This window comes from Ipomoea triloba, chromosome 12 (assembly GCF_003576645.1).
Source record: "Ipomoea triloba cultivar NCNSP0323 chromosome 12, ASM357664v1".
NCBI classification, from domain to species: Eukaryota; Viridiplantae; Streptophyta; class Magnoliopsida; order Solanales; family Convolvulaceae; genus Ipomoea; species Ipomoea triloba.
The window spans coordinates 12,137,872-12,152,228 of record NC_044927.1 but is presented as its reverse complement, the minus strand read 5'-3'; the positions used below and the strand labels follow the sequence as shown (position 1 = coordinate 12,152,228).

Here is a 14,357-nt window from a genome sequence, read left to right as displayed (position 1 = left end):
TGAAACTATACAAGGGTGTAACTATTTATCCTTTCGTCCCTAATGTTTTATTAATAAAGGCACAAAAAGTGCAACATCAATTATAACTTAGGAACGAAAAATGCGTATGGCCAACACTTGGGGACGAATTCTACAAATTAATTTGACAGTAGGACCAAATTATTAAACGGCCGGTGGTTGTTTTTTAATTTTTTTAAATTTTTTTATTTATAATAAATAATATTTTTAATAAATAAAAATATTTTTTTTGAACTGAAATAAATAAAAATATTTGTTTTGAAAAATAAAATAAAAAATAAAAAGTGTCAAATTAGCCCCCTAAACTAGGTGGATAGTGCAATTTGGCCCCCTAACTGAATTTGACCTGATAAACAAGTCATTTAGGACTCAATTGCACTTTTTTGCCGGTTTAGGGGACTTAAATGGAACTTTTTTCAGTTAGGGGGCCTAATTGCACTATCCATCCGACTTAGGGGGCCAATTTGACACTTTTCTCAATAATCTTATGAATTTTTTTTACATAATTTTTTGGAGTCATAATCCTAAATGTCTATTATTTGGGAATTGGACTTACAATCACCCGCCTTGCTTTTCTAAAAGTCTGTATTGCAGGCGTGGTGCTTGTTAAATATTCAGAGCCTGAATGCATTAATTTGTTCGATCTATAGCTTTTGCTGAAACTCTTTGATAGTTTTAGTTGGAGAAACAATAGCATTTTGCTGCAGCTAATTGAATATGCTCTCACAGTGAGTTCTGTATTCTGATGTCTAGTCTTCCTAGCTAGAAATTGGCTAAGCACTGCGTGAAACTGTACTTGTTGCTGATAGATCCCTTTTTCCTATTTCCATTTTTGCCGCACTAAAAAGCCAGTAAAGGTAGCTGAGCGACTCAAATTAAGGGGGCAACAATTCGAACTCGTGATCTTGTGGTTACAAGTGTGGATGTCTTGCCATCTTGAATCTTGATTGTGGTTAACCTTATTCTTTGCTCTTTCTCTTTATATTGTTAACTGTCTGACCAGTAGTGTTGGCTAGACATCGATTGTCCAAAGGTCATAAACCTAAGTACCTAACACTAATATAGTAATACTAGAGATAGACCTGGTTGCCAAGTGTAAATTGTGTATATGGAATTAAGTAAAATTGGTGAATTTGTTGGTCTCACTTTTAGATCAGGTTATGTGCAGAATATATGGAAATAGCTAGGGAGGTGACTGAACATTTATGAAAGCTTAACCTAAGTATAGGTAGTAGTACTGATTTCTGCATGGCATTGCATCTGCAATACAGTTGTATTATGGTTCTGGATCAGGTGAAGACCTATCATTAGGTGAGGACCTTGTGGATTAATTCAAATCATCCACTTGGACTGATTTAACAGTTGTGAATGTAACTGCACAACAAAGTGGGCGAGATGCACAGCATGCACACTATGAATGCACAACAAGCTGAGACGAATGCACAACAAACTGAGTACGAATACACAACAAACTGGACGCGAAAAATTAAATCTATTGTATATAATTAATCACAACCATTGAATTATTTAAATTAAAGGATAGATAAGTCCACAGGATCCTCACTTAACTATAGGTCCTCATTTGATCCTTTTATATTTGTAACAGCACTAAATAGATGATCTGGTTAATAGTATATATCTTCTTTTTTTTTTTTTAATATATTTTGTATTTCTCTCGGATAAGTAAATTAATACACATACTGCAGCTGTGCTTAGCTAGAAGTAGAAAGATTGTTCAGCAAACAAAAATGCTAAACTCTCACCTTTCTGCATCAACTGAGATAGGCTAGAAATACATCAAGCTCACAAGTCAGGCTTGGGTATATTATATTTAGTCATTTAGAACATTGTTCCTTATGGACAAAGGCTAGGAAAGAGCTGAGTGTGCTTGCTTCTACCAGAGCTAGAAGAAGTACTCCCAACAATAAATTACAAGAAATGAGTTGTTTAGTGGGTAAAGACTTGGAAGCTGAGGAGCGGCGACCTGCAGGGACTTGGCCACCAGTATACGTCTGACCAAAAGACCAGCTTGGAGGTGTGACATCATTGGAGACTACAGATTGCCCATCACTGGTTGTGACCACAAAAGACAATGCTTGTCCATTGAGGTAGGCATTACTTTGCCAGTTTTGGCCCCAGTTGTGAGACATTGGTAACCAACTGGTGTTGGATCCCTTGATAGAAACAGACACAACATCCCCTGCTCCTCCCACGTTAGTTATCAGTACTAGGATGTAGTAGGAATGACCTGTTATTGTGAATTTTATTCCGCCAATCTTCATGCAAGTAACCCTGTTAACTTAACAGTTAAGCCTGCCATCCAGGTTTAGTAGTACTTATTGGAAGCTATTTATTTGATTGGAAATATGTTAAGCTAGTGCAGCCAATGAGCTGAGAAATCCGAGTCATTTCCATTTTTGATCCGTTATTGGGGCATTGTCAATTTTAGTCCACTTTATTAATTTTTGTCACATTGCGGCCAATTTTATTTAGTTATTGCCAGTTTTAGTCCACCGTTAAAATTTTTGTCAAATGACCGTTCAAAACAAGAGTATTTTTGGTCTTTTTCATGCTTTGGTCATCTCCTTGACCCTTTGCAATGGTTTTTGTTATACATTTTCATTTAATGAAGAGGTCCAGCGAAAGCAATTTGAGTCACATTAAAAACCCATGGCTTTCGTCGAACTTCTTCATTGGATGAAAATGTGTAAGGAAAACTACTGCAAAGGGTGAAGAGGATGATCAAAGCATAAAAAGACCAAAATATCCTTGTTTTGAACGGTCATTTGACGAAAATTTTAACAGTGGACTAAAAGTGACAATGACTAAATAAGACTGGTCGCAATGTGACAAAAACTAATGAAATGGACTAAAATTGGAAATGTCCCAATAACAATATCACCAAAAATGAAAATGACTCTCCCAATATATAATAGAGAGCTCAATTAAATCTTTGTCGCCATAACTAACCATACCATTTCGTTAAATAACTACCTTTTGTATTGAACAGGGACTATTCCAGCTGTGTACTGAGCAATTTGCAGGAAAATTGGCTGGGAGAGATCAAAGTGTTTGAATGGGGAGTCACAGCACCCTCCGGGAGGACAGAAATTTGTTGCGGTGACAACAATTGAACCCGGAAAGCACTGCTCAGTGTCGCCTGCACACTTAATCTCAAAACATGCACCACAGCTGAGTCCATTATTGAAAAGGGCAGTACTTAGTGCAGCAGTGCTTTCGCCATATCCTTGCCCATACAAATCTCCATACCCACAAGCTCCACCTACACCATCAAGTAAACACTAGCAAATTAAATTAAAGCAGCTGAGCAGACAATGAAGAAGTTCTTTCTTTCTGGCTGGCTCTTACCCATTGTACCAGACGCATCAGCGCCTCCGTAGAATGTGGCATGGGCATCGGACCATTCGCCCCCATCGGAACCATCAGCACCTCTTAACCTGGCCACGGAAGAAAGTATGAGGAGTATAGCTAGGGTTTCCATTTCAGTGGTTTTGAGAATTCTGCAGCCTAAGCTAAGTAAAGAAGATGATGCAGGGTAGGGTAGGGTGTTTTATGTGTGACCCACCCGTGACTAGTTTACACATGTACACTAGTAAGATTTCTGCCTGGTGCTTGTAGTCAAGGACTGACAAGTAGTGTGCATAGCAAATCCAATTATTAAATAATGGGCTTAGATAGATTCCCGTGTTGTTTGGGAAGGTTTTTATTCAGATACACAGACACTCTGCCCACCAAATTGTTATACTTTGGGTATTTTTCCCCTACTTCCATCAATATTATGTGTACAGTTATATTTTTTAACTCTGCAAACCAAAAAAAAAATAAAGTACACTTATGTTACATATTATTCAGGGGTGGTTTGGTTCACGGAATGTTAGATTACCTTAGAGAATGTTAGATTGCTAGGAATGTTAGATTACTGGGAATGTTAAATTCCTGTGTTTCGTAAAAATTAGGCTATATAATATAAACATGCATGTTTGGTTGAATTTATTGTTTATGTTATAATGATTATTTTACCTTAATACTCTCATATTGCAAATCACCTTGCAAACATGAACATGTGCCAAACTGTTACAATATAATGTTCTTTCTTTTCTAAATTTATGTTTTCCCATATCTAGTCTTCTTTCATAAAAATAAAATAAATAAAATAAAGTTCAAAAATCAAACTTTCACCTTGATGTATGTTAAGGGCAAAGAATGTAAAATGACAAGGGAATCTAACATTACCTAAGATGAGCAAGGGAATCACATTCCCTCAAAAACAAGAAAAAGTGTGATGTGGAGGCAATGTTTGATTCCAAGGGAAAGAAAAAGTGTGATGTGGAGGCAATGTTTGATTCCAAGGGAATGTTAAAGTGTGATGTGGAGGCAATGTTTGATTCCAAGGGAATGTTATATAATGATGTGGAGGCAATGTTTGATTCCAAGGGAATGTTATATAATTCTAACCAAACATAGGAATGTTAGATAACCAACCCAATATAACTCTAGTTATCCTATATAACCCGAACCAAACGCCCCTTTAGAATGTTAATATTTGACTTTGAGAGGAACCAAATTTCAACCATTTAATAAAATACTGCAATTGAATATCTTGATTAAAAAAAATCATTGAAACGTCTTAATTGGAAATAAGTGAATGTTCAAATGGATTTCACGTGTGTGTCTATATATATATATATATATAGTGGCGGAGCTAGAAATTTTTTTTCAGTGGGAGCGAAACATAAAAGATGTAGTTTAAACTTTAAAAAATATCACTTAAAAAGAAATATAGTCATAAATATTGTTGGATGTACAAGAAAAATAAAACACAATAAAACTTTATAAAAATATTAATAACAATATATGAAACATAATTAATTTGATAAAATAATTCAAATAGAGAACACATTATAAATTGAATGACTTAAAAGGAATATAGTCATAAATATTGTTAGATATAGACAAAAAAATAAAACAGACTAAAACTTTATAAAATTATTAATAATAATATATGAAAAATAATTAATTTGATAAAATAATTTAAATAAAAAATTCATTATAAATTACACATCTCATTATTATAAGCTTTAGAAGGGAACGAGAATAAAATAATTTAAATAAAAAATTCATTATAAATTACACATCTCATTATTATAAGCTTTAGAAGGGGACGGGAAAAGGGTTGAAGAAGGCTCCAATTATGATTACACATGCTGCTAGCAAGAGTCAAACTCGGCCTCACCATTTCCTGGGTAAGGGCACACACCAACCATCTCAGCCAACTAACCAATTATTTGTTTATATCTGTTTTCATATACTTATATCTAAAAATGTATTATACATATATATATATATATATATATATATATATATATATATATATATATATATATATATATATATATAAGGGCTATATAGTGGTGGGTGTGGGTGAGTGGGGACAGCTGCTTCCACTGCCCCCATGCTGGATCCGCCTTTATATACACACACGCGCGCGCGCGCACATACACACACACATACATATATATATAAATGAGTGTGATCACTTGAGAACACGGTTCAGGATTGTGATCACGTAAGAACATGTTTCAGGAGTTTAATTACATGAGAATATGTCCCAAAAGAAAATTTAAGTAGTGTGTTTTGTCTCTAAATCATGACTAGCTTACACATGTATATTAGTAAGATTTCTGCTCGAGAGTAGGCAAATTATTCTGTAGACCCAAGTCTACATTGCAAGGTAGACCTGGGTCCAAAACGACGTCATCTTACTTATAAAAAAATTTCATTTTTTTTTAACGGTGTTAACTGATGTTATCTTCTTACCTTCCTTTTCTTATCCCCATCTTTTTTTCTTTTTTCTTTTTTTTTTTTAAATTTTTATCTTCGCATCTTTGATTTCTCTTTCTGATAGAAATCATATTCTTCGTCTTCTTTGTATCTTTGATTCACTGCGATTGAGCTCTTTTTCTTGACCAGAGTTTTTATTTCGTTGATGAAGGAGGCAACAGATAAGGCAAAATTGAACATTGATGGCTCGTCTCCAATTTCAAGTTTTTTTTTTTTTCATGTTTTTACCGTCAGAGCTTGATTATAATATTAATGATTTGCTAATTTTCCGACGACCCGTATGAGATGCATTAACCTTTCGATTTTATTTTCGTGTTGTTAGTGCGACGAATTTGCTATTAGAATTATGATTTATTTATTTTCTTGTTTTCAATTAGCTCAGGCCGACCTATGGTGGCCTCGTCCCCTCCCCGCCTTGCCGAGGGACGAGGTGAATTGATCTGCCCGTGTAGGTGAGGTTTGGGTGTGTGAAGTCGGCGGGTGCTCGGATCCTCTCCCCGCCGTGACGGGTTGGGTGGGAAAGCCGCGAGGCTTCCTTGGAGCCCATCCAAGATCTGCATCAAAATAGTGGTAGCTTGCCGGAACGCGACCATCCCTTCTTGGAAGCCCAGGGCTGGAGGCGTAAGGGGTGGGTTTGACCCAGCCTAGCGGTTATTGTTGATCATGTCCTTGAGGTTACCGGTCGACCTCATGGGCAGAGTTTGACGACTCGCTGTCCCATTAGGATTGTTGTACAGGAGTGAGCCTGATTACCACGCGAGTCGTGGGAATTGTTGGAGTGGGATCTTGCACTTGCCATAGCTAGGGGTATAGAATGCTTGAGCTTGAACTCGGCTGATGGATTTAATTAACTCGTGTCAACCGAATCAATAAAACCCCATAAAATTATGGGGGTTGACAAGATATGACACTAATAGTAATCGCGAAGATTAAGTTTTGTTAATAATGGATAATGCTATTACAAAGATAGACTTAGACAATAACACGACAAAAGTGTTTAGGTCAGAAGTAGATGCCTTAATGAGACAGGATTACATGTTTTTATACCGATTTGGGTCCAACAGATCCGGAGAAATCGAAGGGAGAACGCATCCAATGACCCTGGACCGCAATCGCCCGCAGCGAGACCTAGACCCAAGAGTGGCGGACCTGGCCGAGGCTGACCTCACCCGCGTCACTGTCAGCCCGTGGCCGAGGGCTAACCCCAGTTCTTAGCAACTGCTTCGGACCCGTCTGCTCCGCACCCCGTCCTGATTATTCCATTGAAAGGTTTAAAAGGGGGAGAAATGGTGTTACAAATGCTGTATTAGTTTAGTTGATTATAGTGTTGTGCATTTATTTCATATTGCAATTTCCACACCTAGCTTTCCCCTCTGTGAGCTAATTCCATCCCCTTTTTTGTATAATACAGTGGCTGTGCTGTGTGTTTGTAAAATTAGTTGACCCTTTCCCTCTTTGAGCTAATTACATTCCTTTTTGTATAATACTGTAAGTGTGCTGTGTGTTTGTAAAATTAGTTGCCATATCATATAATGGGAGAAATAAACAAAACTTTGTTAGGTTAGTACAGTGAAATAGAAATTTGGAAGAATATCTCATTCTCAACACCATGGGATGAACATGACATACTCTAATTTTTGATGCAAAGGAAGCCAGGCTTTTGAATCTCATTCCAGTGTGTTTAGAATATTCTGTTATCAACAGTAATATTTGATATACAGTTAAGGCCTAGCACTTGACCAAAGTATATAGTTGTAATAGTGGATGTACTTGTAGCAGAGCTAGAACAAGTACAAAAAAATTGATACTGGTAGTATGGGAAGAGTTGGAAGTGGAGGACTCGTGACCAGAGAATTGTCCCCCGGTGTAGGTCTTACCAAAAGACCAGCCCGGAGGTGTTACATTGTTGCAGACAAGAGTGCGTGCGTCGCTTGTTGTGAGCTTGAAAGACAACGCTTGTCCATTGAGGTAGGCCTTACATTCCCAGTTTTGGCCCCAATTGTGAGACATTGGTAACCAGCTAGTGTTGGATCCCTTGATAGAGACAGACACAACATCCCCAGCTCCTCCCACGTTGGTGATCAGTACAAGGTTGTAGTAGGAATGACCTGTTATACTGAATTTTATTCCACCTCTCTTCTTGCAAGGAACTCTGTTCACCCATCCAATTAAGTTCAGAACACTGCTGGTAAGTGGTAAGCTATACATTGAGCAAATATCAATTTTGGTTCCACGACTATTAGCAAAATGACAATTTTGATCCCACGACTATTGTTTTAGTACTAATTTTCATCCACGACTATTGTTTTAGTGCCAAAATTCATCGCGCCGGTCGCCATCCGTTTAAAGCGTGTAAAAGTCTAAAATTGTTAAGGGTATTTTCGTCATTTTCAATTTAGTATCCCAATTTGAGCATGAATAAATGGATTTAAGTCATAAGATTAATCAAAATTCTCAGTTTTCCTCCTCATTTTACCTTAATTTGAGGAGGAGAATTGTGAATTGTGATCGATCTTAGGACTTAAATCTCTTTATTAATGTTCAAATTGGGATATTGAGTTGAAAAGGACGAAAATAATACCTTTAAAATTTTTAAATTTCGGCACGTTTTAAACGGATGGGTGATCGGCGCGATGAATTTTGGCACTAAAACAATAGTTATTGGACCAAAATTGGTACTAAAACAATAGTCGTGAGACCAAAATTGGTAGAAATTAAACATGTGGACCAAAATTGTCATTTTACTAATAGTCATGGGACCAAAATTGGTATTTGCTCCTATACATTCATTTAAAATTCGAAGTGTATGTGAAGCAAATTTTAGAGTACCTTCTGTATTTAACAGGGACTATTCCAGCTCTATAGTGAGCAATATGCTGGAAAATTGGCTGGGAGAGATCAAAGTGTTTCAAGGGAGAGTTGCACCATCCTCCAGCATTGTTAGGCAGAGACTTGTTTTGAGGGCATAGGTTTGTTGCAGTAACAATAATGGAACCTGGAAAGCACTCCTCACCATCGTTCACACATTTGATCTCAAAGCATGCTCCGCAGCTCAGTCCATCTTTAAAGAGTGCACTGCTCAATGCAGCGTTGTTTTCGCCATAACCTTCGCTGTATAGATCTCCATATCCACAAGCTCCACCTGCACAGCACTCACCCCATTAGCAAAGAATACTGTACCTATTCCCAGGTGGTAAGAGTGCTCTACCTACAGCCCAGAGGTGGAAGGTTCGATCCTCAAACTTCTGGGTTTGAGCCGGTCAGCTATGGGTAACTTAGGCTGATTTATCTCGTCCTTTGCCGGTTAGGGTCACAGAGCTATGAGAAAACCAGAATACTGTACGGATTTACACAGTTACTATGATTTCTGCAGGGACTTACCCATTGTACCAGATGCATCAGCGCCTCCATAGAATGTTGCGTGGGCGTCCGACCATTCGTCGTTGCCAGAACCATGGACAACACTGCTTAACCTGGCCATGAATGACAGTACTGTTAATACTAGTAAAAAGGTCTTCATTATTTCAAGACAATAGAATCTGGGCCGGGGTAGCAAAGTCAAGATGAAGTTGTATGAATATTATGTATCTGGCGTGTTACAAGTTGACACTTATATACTTTGAGATTTCTGTGTGGAGTCAGGTGATTGGATCTTATATTGTGTGAGATAGACAAGTACAGAATATATATGGTGCATCTGATCTCAATAATATCTTATATATATGCTATGTGCACGGATAACGTGGGACTTCCTTTGAATAAGGGTCAGGTAGCATGCCATGCCATTTGGGCAAGCTTTATTTGAGTGTGTTGATCAAATATATTGAAAGGTACTGCCATTATACTATTTAACTTTTTTAAAAACAATAATATTAAGGATAAGTATACAGAATTTTCTGCTATTCAAATCTCTTTTATTAAGCTGTCTGCAAATTTTTTCCCCATAGTAACCGAACAAAGAGATTGCTCACAGCGGAATCCCATACTGTCACCGGTGAGACTCAATCCCTAGTCTTTTCTTTTAAACTTTACCACGTGACCAGTTAAGCTGCCCATACGGGCAAGCTGTCTGCAAATTGTGTTGCCTATTTGATGTCATTCTAATGGCTTTTATTTGTTATTAGTGTTGCAAAAATCACGCCTAGGCGCCGATTAAACCCCGCCTAGGCGCTAGGTCGACCACCTAGCGTATCACCTTAAATGGTGGTCTAGACGGCTGGCTGGCTAGGCGACTGCCTAGGCTGCTTAGGCACTGGACTGCCTAGGTCTCCTAGGCGCCGACTAGACCTCCTAGGCACCAACTAGGCCGCCTAGTCGGCGGATTAACTATTGTTCTTTTTTTTTAATGGGTTATTTCACTCAAAACAACATCGTTTTGTGCGAAATAACCATAAATTGTAAAACTCTGGATATTTTTAGGTTAATATTTAATATTTTAGTATTAACTATTAAAATATTATATAATTTATAATTATTAGTCTTTAAAAAATTAAAAAATACTTAAAAAATTTTTAAACAATAAAAAAAAAAATACACGGGTGCCTAGGCGCCGATTAATCCCCGCCTAGGCGTCCTAGGCACTAGATGCCCCCTGAGCGCTGAGGAGCGCCTAACGATTTTTTCAACCATGTTTATGATGTTATTTACTGGACTTGTTTCATTAATGGAATGCCTGATTATTTTCAAAAACAACTAATAATAATAATAATAATAATATGGAAAAATGACAGTTTTAGTCCATTAATTATGTATAAATTATAGACTCAGTTCATCAATTATTGATCTATACGACTTTTTCCCTTTAATTATGTTGAAAGTGTGTGGCTGTTTCAATCCATCCACTACTTATTTTTGTTAAAATTAAAAATTTATTTTGATTTGTCAAATTATTAGAGGACAAATTGGTTATTTTGTTAAATTTTTCTAAGTATAACAAAATTGTTATAATTTGGCTTATCAATTAGCTCAATTCTAGCATGGTGAATGCAAGGTAATTACTTGGAGATTATATATATGATAATGTAGTGTAGAGAAAGAAAAACGAGAAGAAGAAGAACAAGAACACAAGATCACCAAGATCATAATTCATAAGCCTTCAACACCAATATATACACCTCCATACAACCTTTCAATTCTTTAACATAATCAGGAGATTAAATGGAAGGCAAATGAAGAGTTCAAGTGTTAAAGATCATAAACAAAATATATATAACACTCCCCTTGGCCATTAAATAACTATACTCAAGCTTCGTTAAAAACTCCGCTAGAAAAATCCTATGGGAAAAATCTAATCGAGGAAAAGAGTACATGCAGTATAAAATATGTGTTGCATCAGTTGCCTCATTAAAAACCTTAGCCTTTTTGTTTGTCCCAATAATGTTCATGTAATCGACATAGACAGATATAATACAAAAGCCAATAGATGACTTCTTAATGAATATACAAGGACAAATATCATTTTTCACATATCCCTTCTTCAGGAGGAATTCACACAAATGGTTATACCACATTCTACCCAACTGCTTCAAGTCATATAATGACCTTTGAAGTTTGATGCTATACGTGTTTCGATCCTTCCCTCTCATATTGAGATTTTGAATACCCTCGGGTATTTTCATGTATATATCAGCATCTAGTGACCCATAAAGGTAAGCCGTCACTACATCCATCAATTGCATATCTAATTTCATCTTTACTGCTAGTGATATTAAATAGTAGAATGAAATGCCATCAATAACAGAAGAATATGTCTGTTCAAAATCAATTACGCGCCTCTGTGTGAGCCCCTGAGCTACCAATCTCGCTTTATATCTAACCACCTCATTGTTTTCATTCCTCTTCCGTACGAATACCCACTTAGATCCGATTGGGATCACATCTTTTGAGGTAAGTACGGTGGGACCAAACACTTTTCTTTTATTAAGCGAGTTGAGCTCTGCCTCAATTACCTATTTCCACTTCAACCGGTCATGGCGCTTCCGGCACTCTGTTATTGATTTTTGTTCTGGATCCAGATTATTATGTGGAATATTACAGGCAACTGTATAGGCAAACGTGTCGTAGACGACTATTAAAAATCTGTTATATGTTTCTCCTGTATCAGCAAAATCTATGGTAGTTTCTATATTGATATCAACCAGATCATTATCATTTTCCAAAATATTTTGATCTGGATGTTCTGCATTCCCAGTGTTCATATTATTTAGAGCACAGGTTCACTAGGTTCCCTGTCTTCATGATGGCTAAGATATTTTTGGAGTGACTGAGATATTTTACTAATTCTCGTCTTCCGCGGATTTAAATCTTTTGCACTAACTGGTCTCCCGCGCTTCTAGCAATAGGGAGTGCCAATGTGCATTCCTGATCCCTTGGGGACTTATACTCTCGAAGGAGCATTCACAGCAGGGATATGGGACCTGGTCACTCCTCTGTTATCAGTAAAATCATCTGGCAGGTTATTTGCTAAATTTTGCAAATTAATAATTTTTTGAACTTTCAGTTCAGTTTAACTTGTACGTGGGTCTAGGTACTGAAGATCTTTTTTTTCATCCCATGAAATTTCTCGGCATTTCATTAAATAAGGCCTTTTATCTCCCCCTAACATCGGGAAATGATCTTCATAAAAAATGCAGTCAGCGTACCTCACAGTAAACTAATCTCTTGTCATGGGCTCTAGGTATTTAATTTAACATGGTTGAAAAAAATTGTTAGGCGCTCCTCGGGCGCTCAGGGAGCGCCTAGCGCCTAGGACACCTAGGCGGGGATTAATCACCTCAAGGCGCCCGTGTATTTTTTTATTTTATTTTTTATTTTTTAAAAATTTGTTTAAGTATTCTTAATTTTTTCAAGACTAATAATTATAAACTATATAATACTTTTACTAAAATATTAAATATTAACCTAAAAAATATCTAGACTGTGTACAATTTAGAGTTATTTCGTTCAAAACGATGTTGTTTTGAGTAAAATAACCCATTAAAAATAATAAATAATCGGCCAACTAGGCGGCCTAGTCAGTGCCTAGGAGGTCTAGTTGGCGCTTAGGAGGCCTAGGCAGTCAGCGCCTAAGCGGCCTAGGCGGTCGCTTAGACCACCATTTAAGGTGATACGCTAGGTGGCCGACCAGCGCCTAGCGCCTAGGCGAGGATTAATCGGCGCATAGGCGGGATTTTTGCAACACTGGTATTTAATAATGGAGGGAGATTTATAACCAACATATATACCTAGTTTTTGTTGCGGGCTCATGGAGGTAGGGTTTGTAGGTGATATGGAGTATAGACTGCACACCCGAATACACACAGATGGGAAATATTGTGTTCTACACCACGTAGTAGTTGCAAGGGGGAATAATCATGGTATGCAGTGGGTCGGATTTGTATTAAAACTACAACATGCAATACTGCATGTCCTCAACAAGAAACCAGTAAACTGGACTTCTACAATAATGGTCTAGCAATCAATTTAATACGCTTAATCAGAGATTCAGCTAGACCATTCTGAGTATGGACATAAGGTACAGGATGCTCCACTTTGATGCCCAATACCATACAATAATCATTAAAAGCCGTTAATGTAAATTCTCCAGCATTATCCATTCTTATTGATTTAATTGGATAATCTGGGAAATGGGCATTTAACTCTCTAATTTTCGCAATAAATTTAGCGAAAGCTTTGTTCCTCGTGGACAATAGACTAACATGAGTCCAACGAGTGGAAGCATCAATAAGGACCATAAAATATCTAAATAGCCCAGAATGTGGACTAATTGGTCCACAAATGTCGCCTTGCAACCTTTGTAGAAAAATAGGTGATTCATGTTCAACCTTGGTACGCGATGGGCGTACAATATATTTACCTTTCGCACAAGCAACACATGTAAACATATTTTGTGAAAGTACATGAGATCTTAAAAGATTATGGCCAGCAGAATTAGATATGATCCGACCTATCATATTCTACCTAGGATGACCCAAACGGTCATGCCACAACTGAAAAGAATGTAAATTTTAGTTTCATGGTTAATGCAACACATGAATTATTGGGTTAATGCAACACATGATTCGTGCTGATAACATGTTGTAATTTGGCTTAGCAATTAGCTCAGTTCACACGTGGTGATTGTCCGGTAATTGCTTGGAGATTATATATATGATAATGTAGTGTAGAGAAGAAAAAAGAAGAAGAAGTACAACAAGAACACAAGATCACCAAGATCGTATTTCATTAAGCCTTCAACACCAATATATTTCGAAGAAGCCATGGAACATTGTGTTGTTGAGAATAACTCTGCTAGAAGTTCTTTAGAAAACATTATATTTTGTCTAACACAAAATCTTCCGTGTATGCATGTATTGACATAGAGAAGCAGGGTGGTGGTACAGGAAAGCGATTAAAGAAAAACCAATTGCCTAAGAAGCACAAGGTAGTCCAATAACTAAACTACTAGAATGATATTCAAAGGGATTTATTAATTGTTT

The 14,357-nt window shown here is 37.1% G+C and overlaps 2 protein-coding genes across 2 annotated transcripts; both read right to left on the bottom strand.

Annotated features, from left to right (window-relative positions):
• Positions 1-1,752: 1,752 nt before the first annotated feature.
• LOC116000481 (expansin-A1-like) lies at positions 1,753-3,648 on the bottom strand. The gene is made up of 3 exons (XM_031240570.1): positions 3,388-3,648; positions 3,013-3,301; positions 1,753-2,310 (listed from the first exon to the last, which is right to left on the bottom strand). Exons 1-3 carry the CDS (start codon positions 3,518-3,520, stop codon positions 1,854-1,856), a joined length of 879 nt encoding a protein of 292 aa, XP_031096430.1. The 5' UTR covers positions 3,521-3,648; the 3' UTR covers positions 1,753-1,853.
• A 3,960-nt stretch (positions 3,649-7,608) lies between these two features.
• LOC115999375 (expansin-A10-like) lies at positions 7,609-13,600 on the bottom strand. Its single transcript, XM_031239230.1, has 4 exons — positions 13,578-13,600; positions 9,262-9,353; positions 8,710-9,022; positions 7,609-8,032 (listed from the first exon to the last, which is right to left on the bottom strand). The coding sequence occupies exons 1-4, from the start codon at positions 13,598-13,600 to the stop codon at positions 7,609-7,611; spliced, it is 852 nt and encodes a 283-aa protein (XP_031095090.1).
• Between the last annotated feature and the right edge of the window lie 757 nt (positions 13,601-14,357).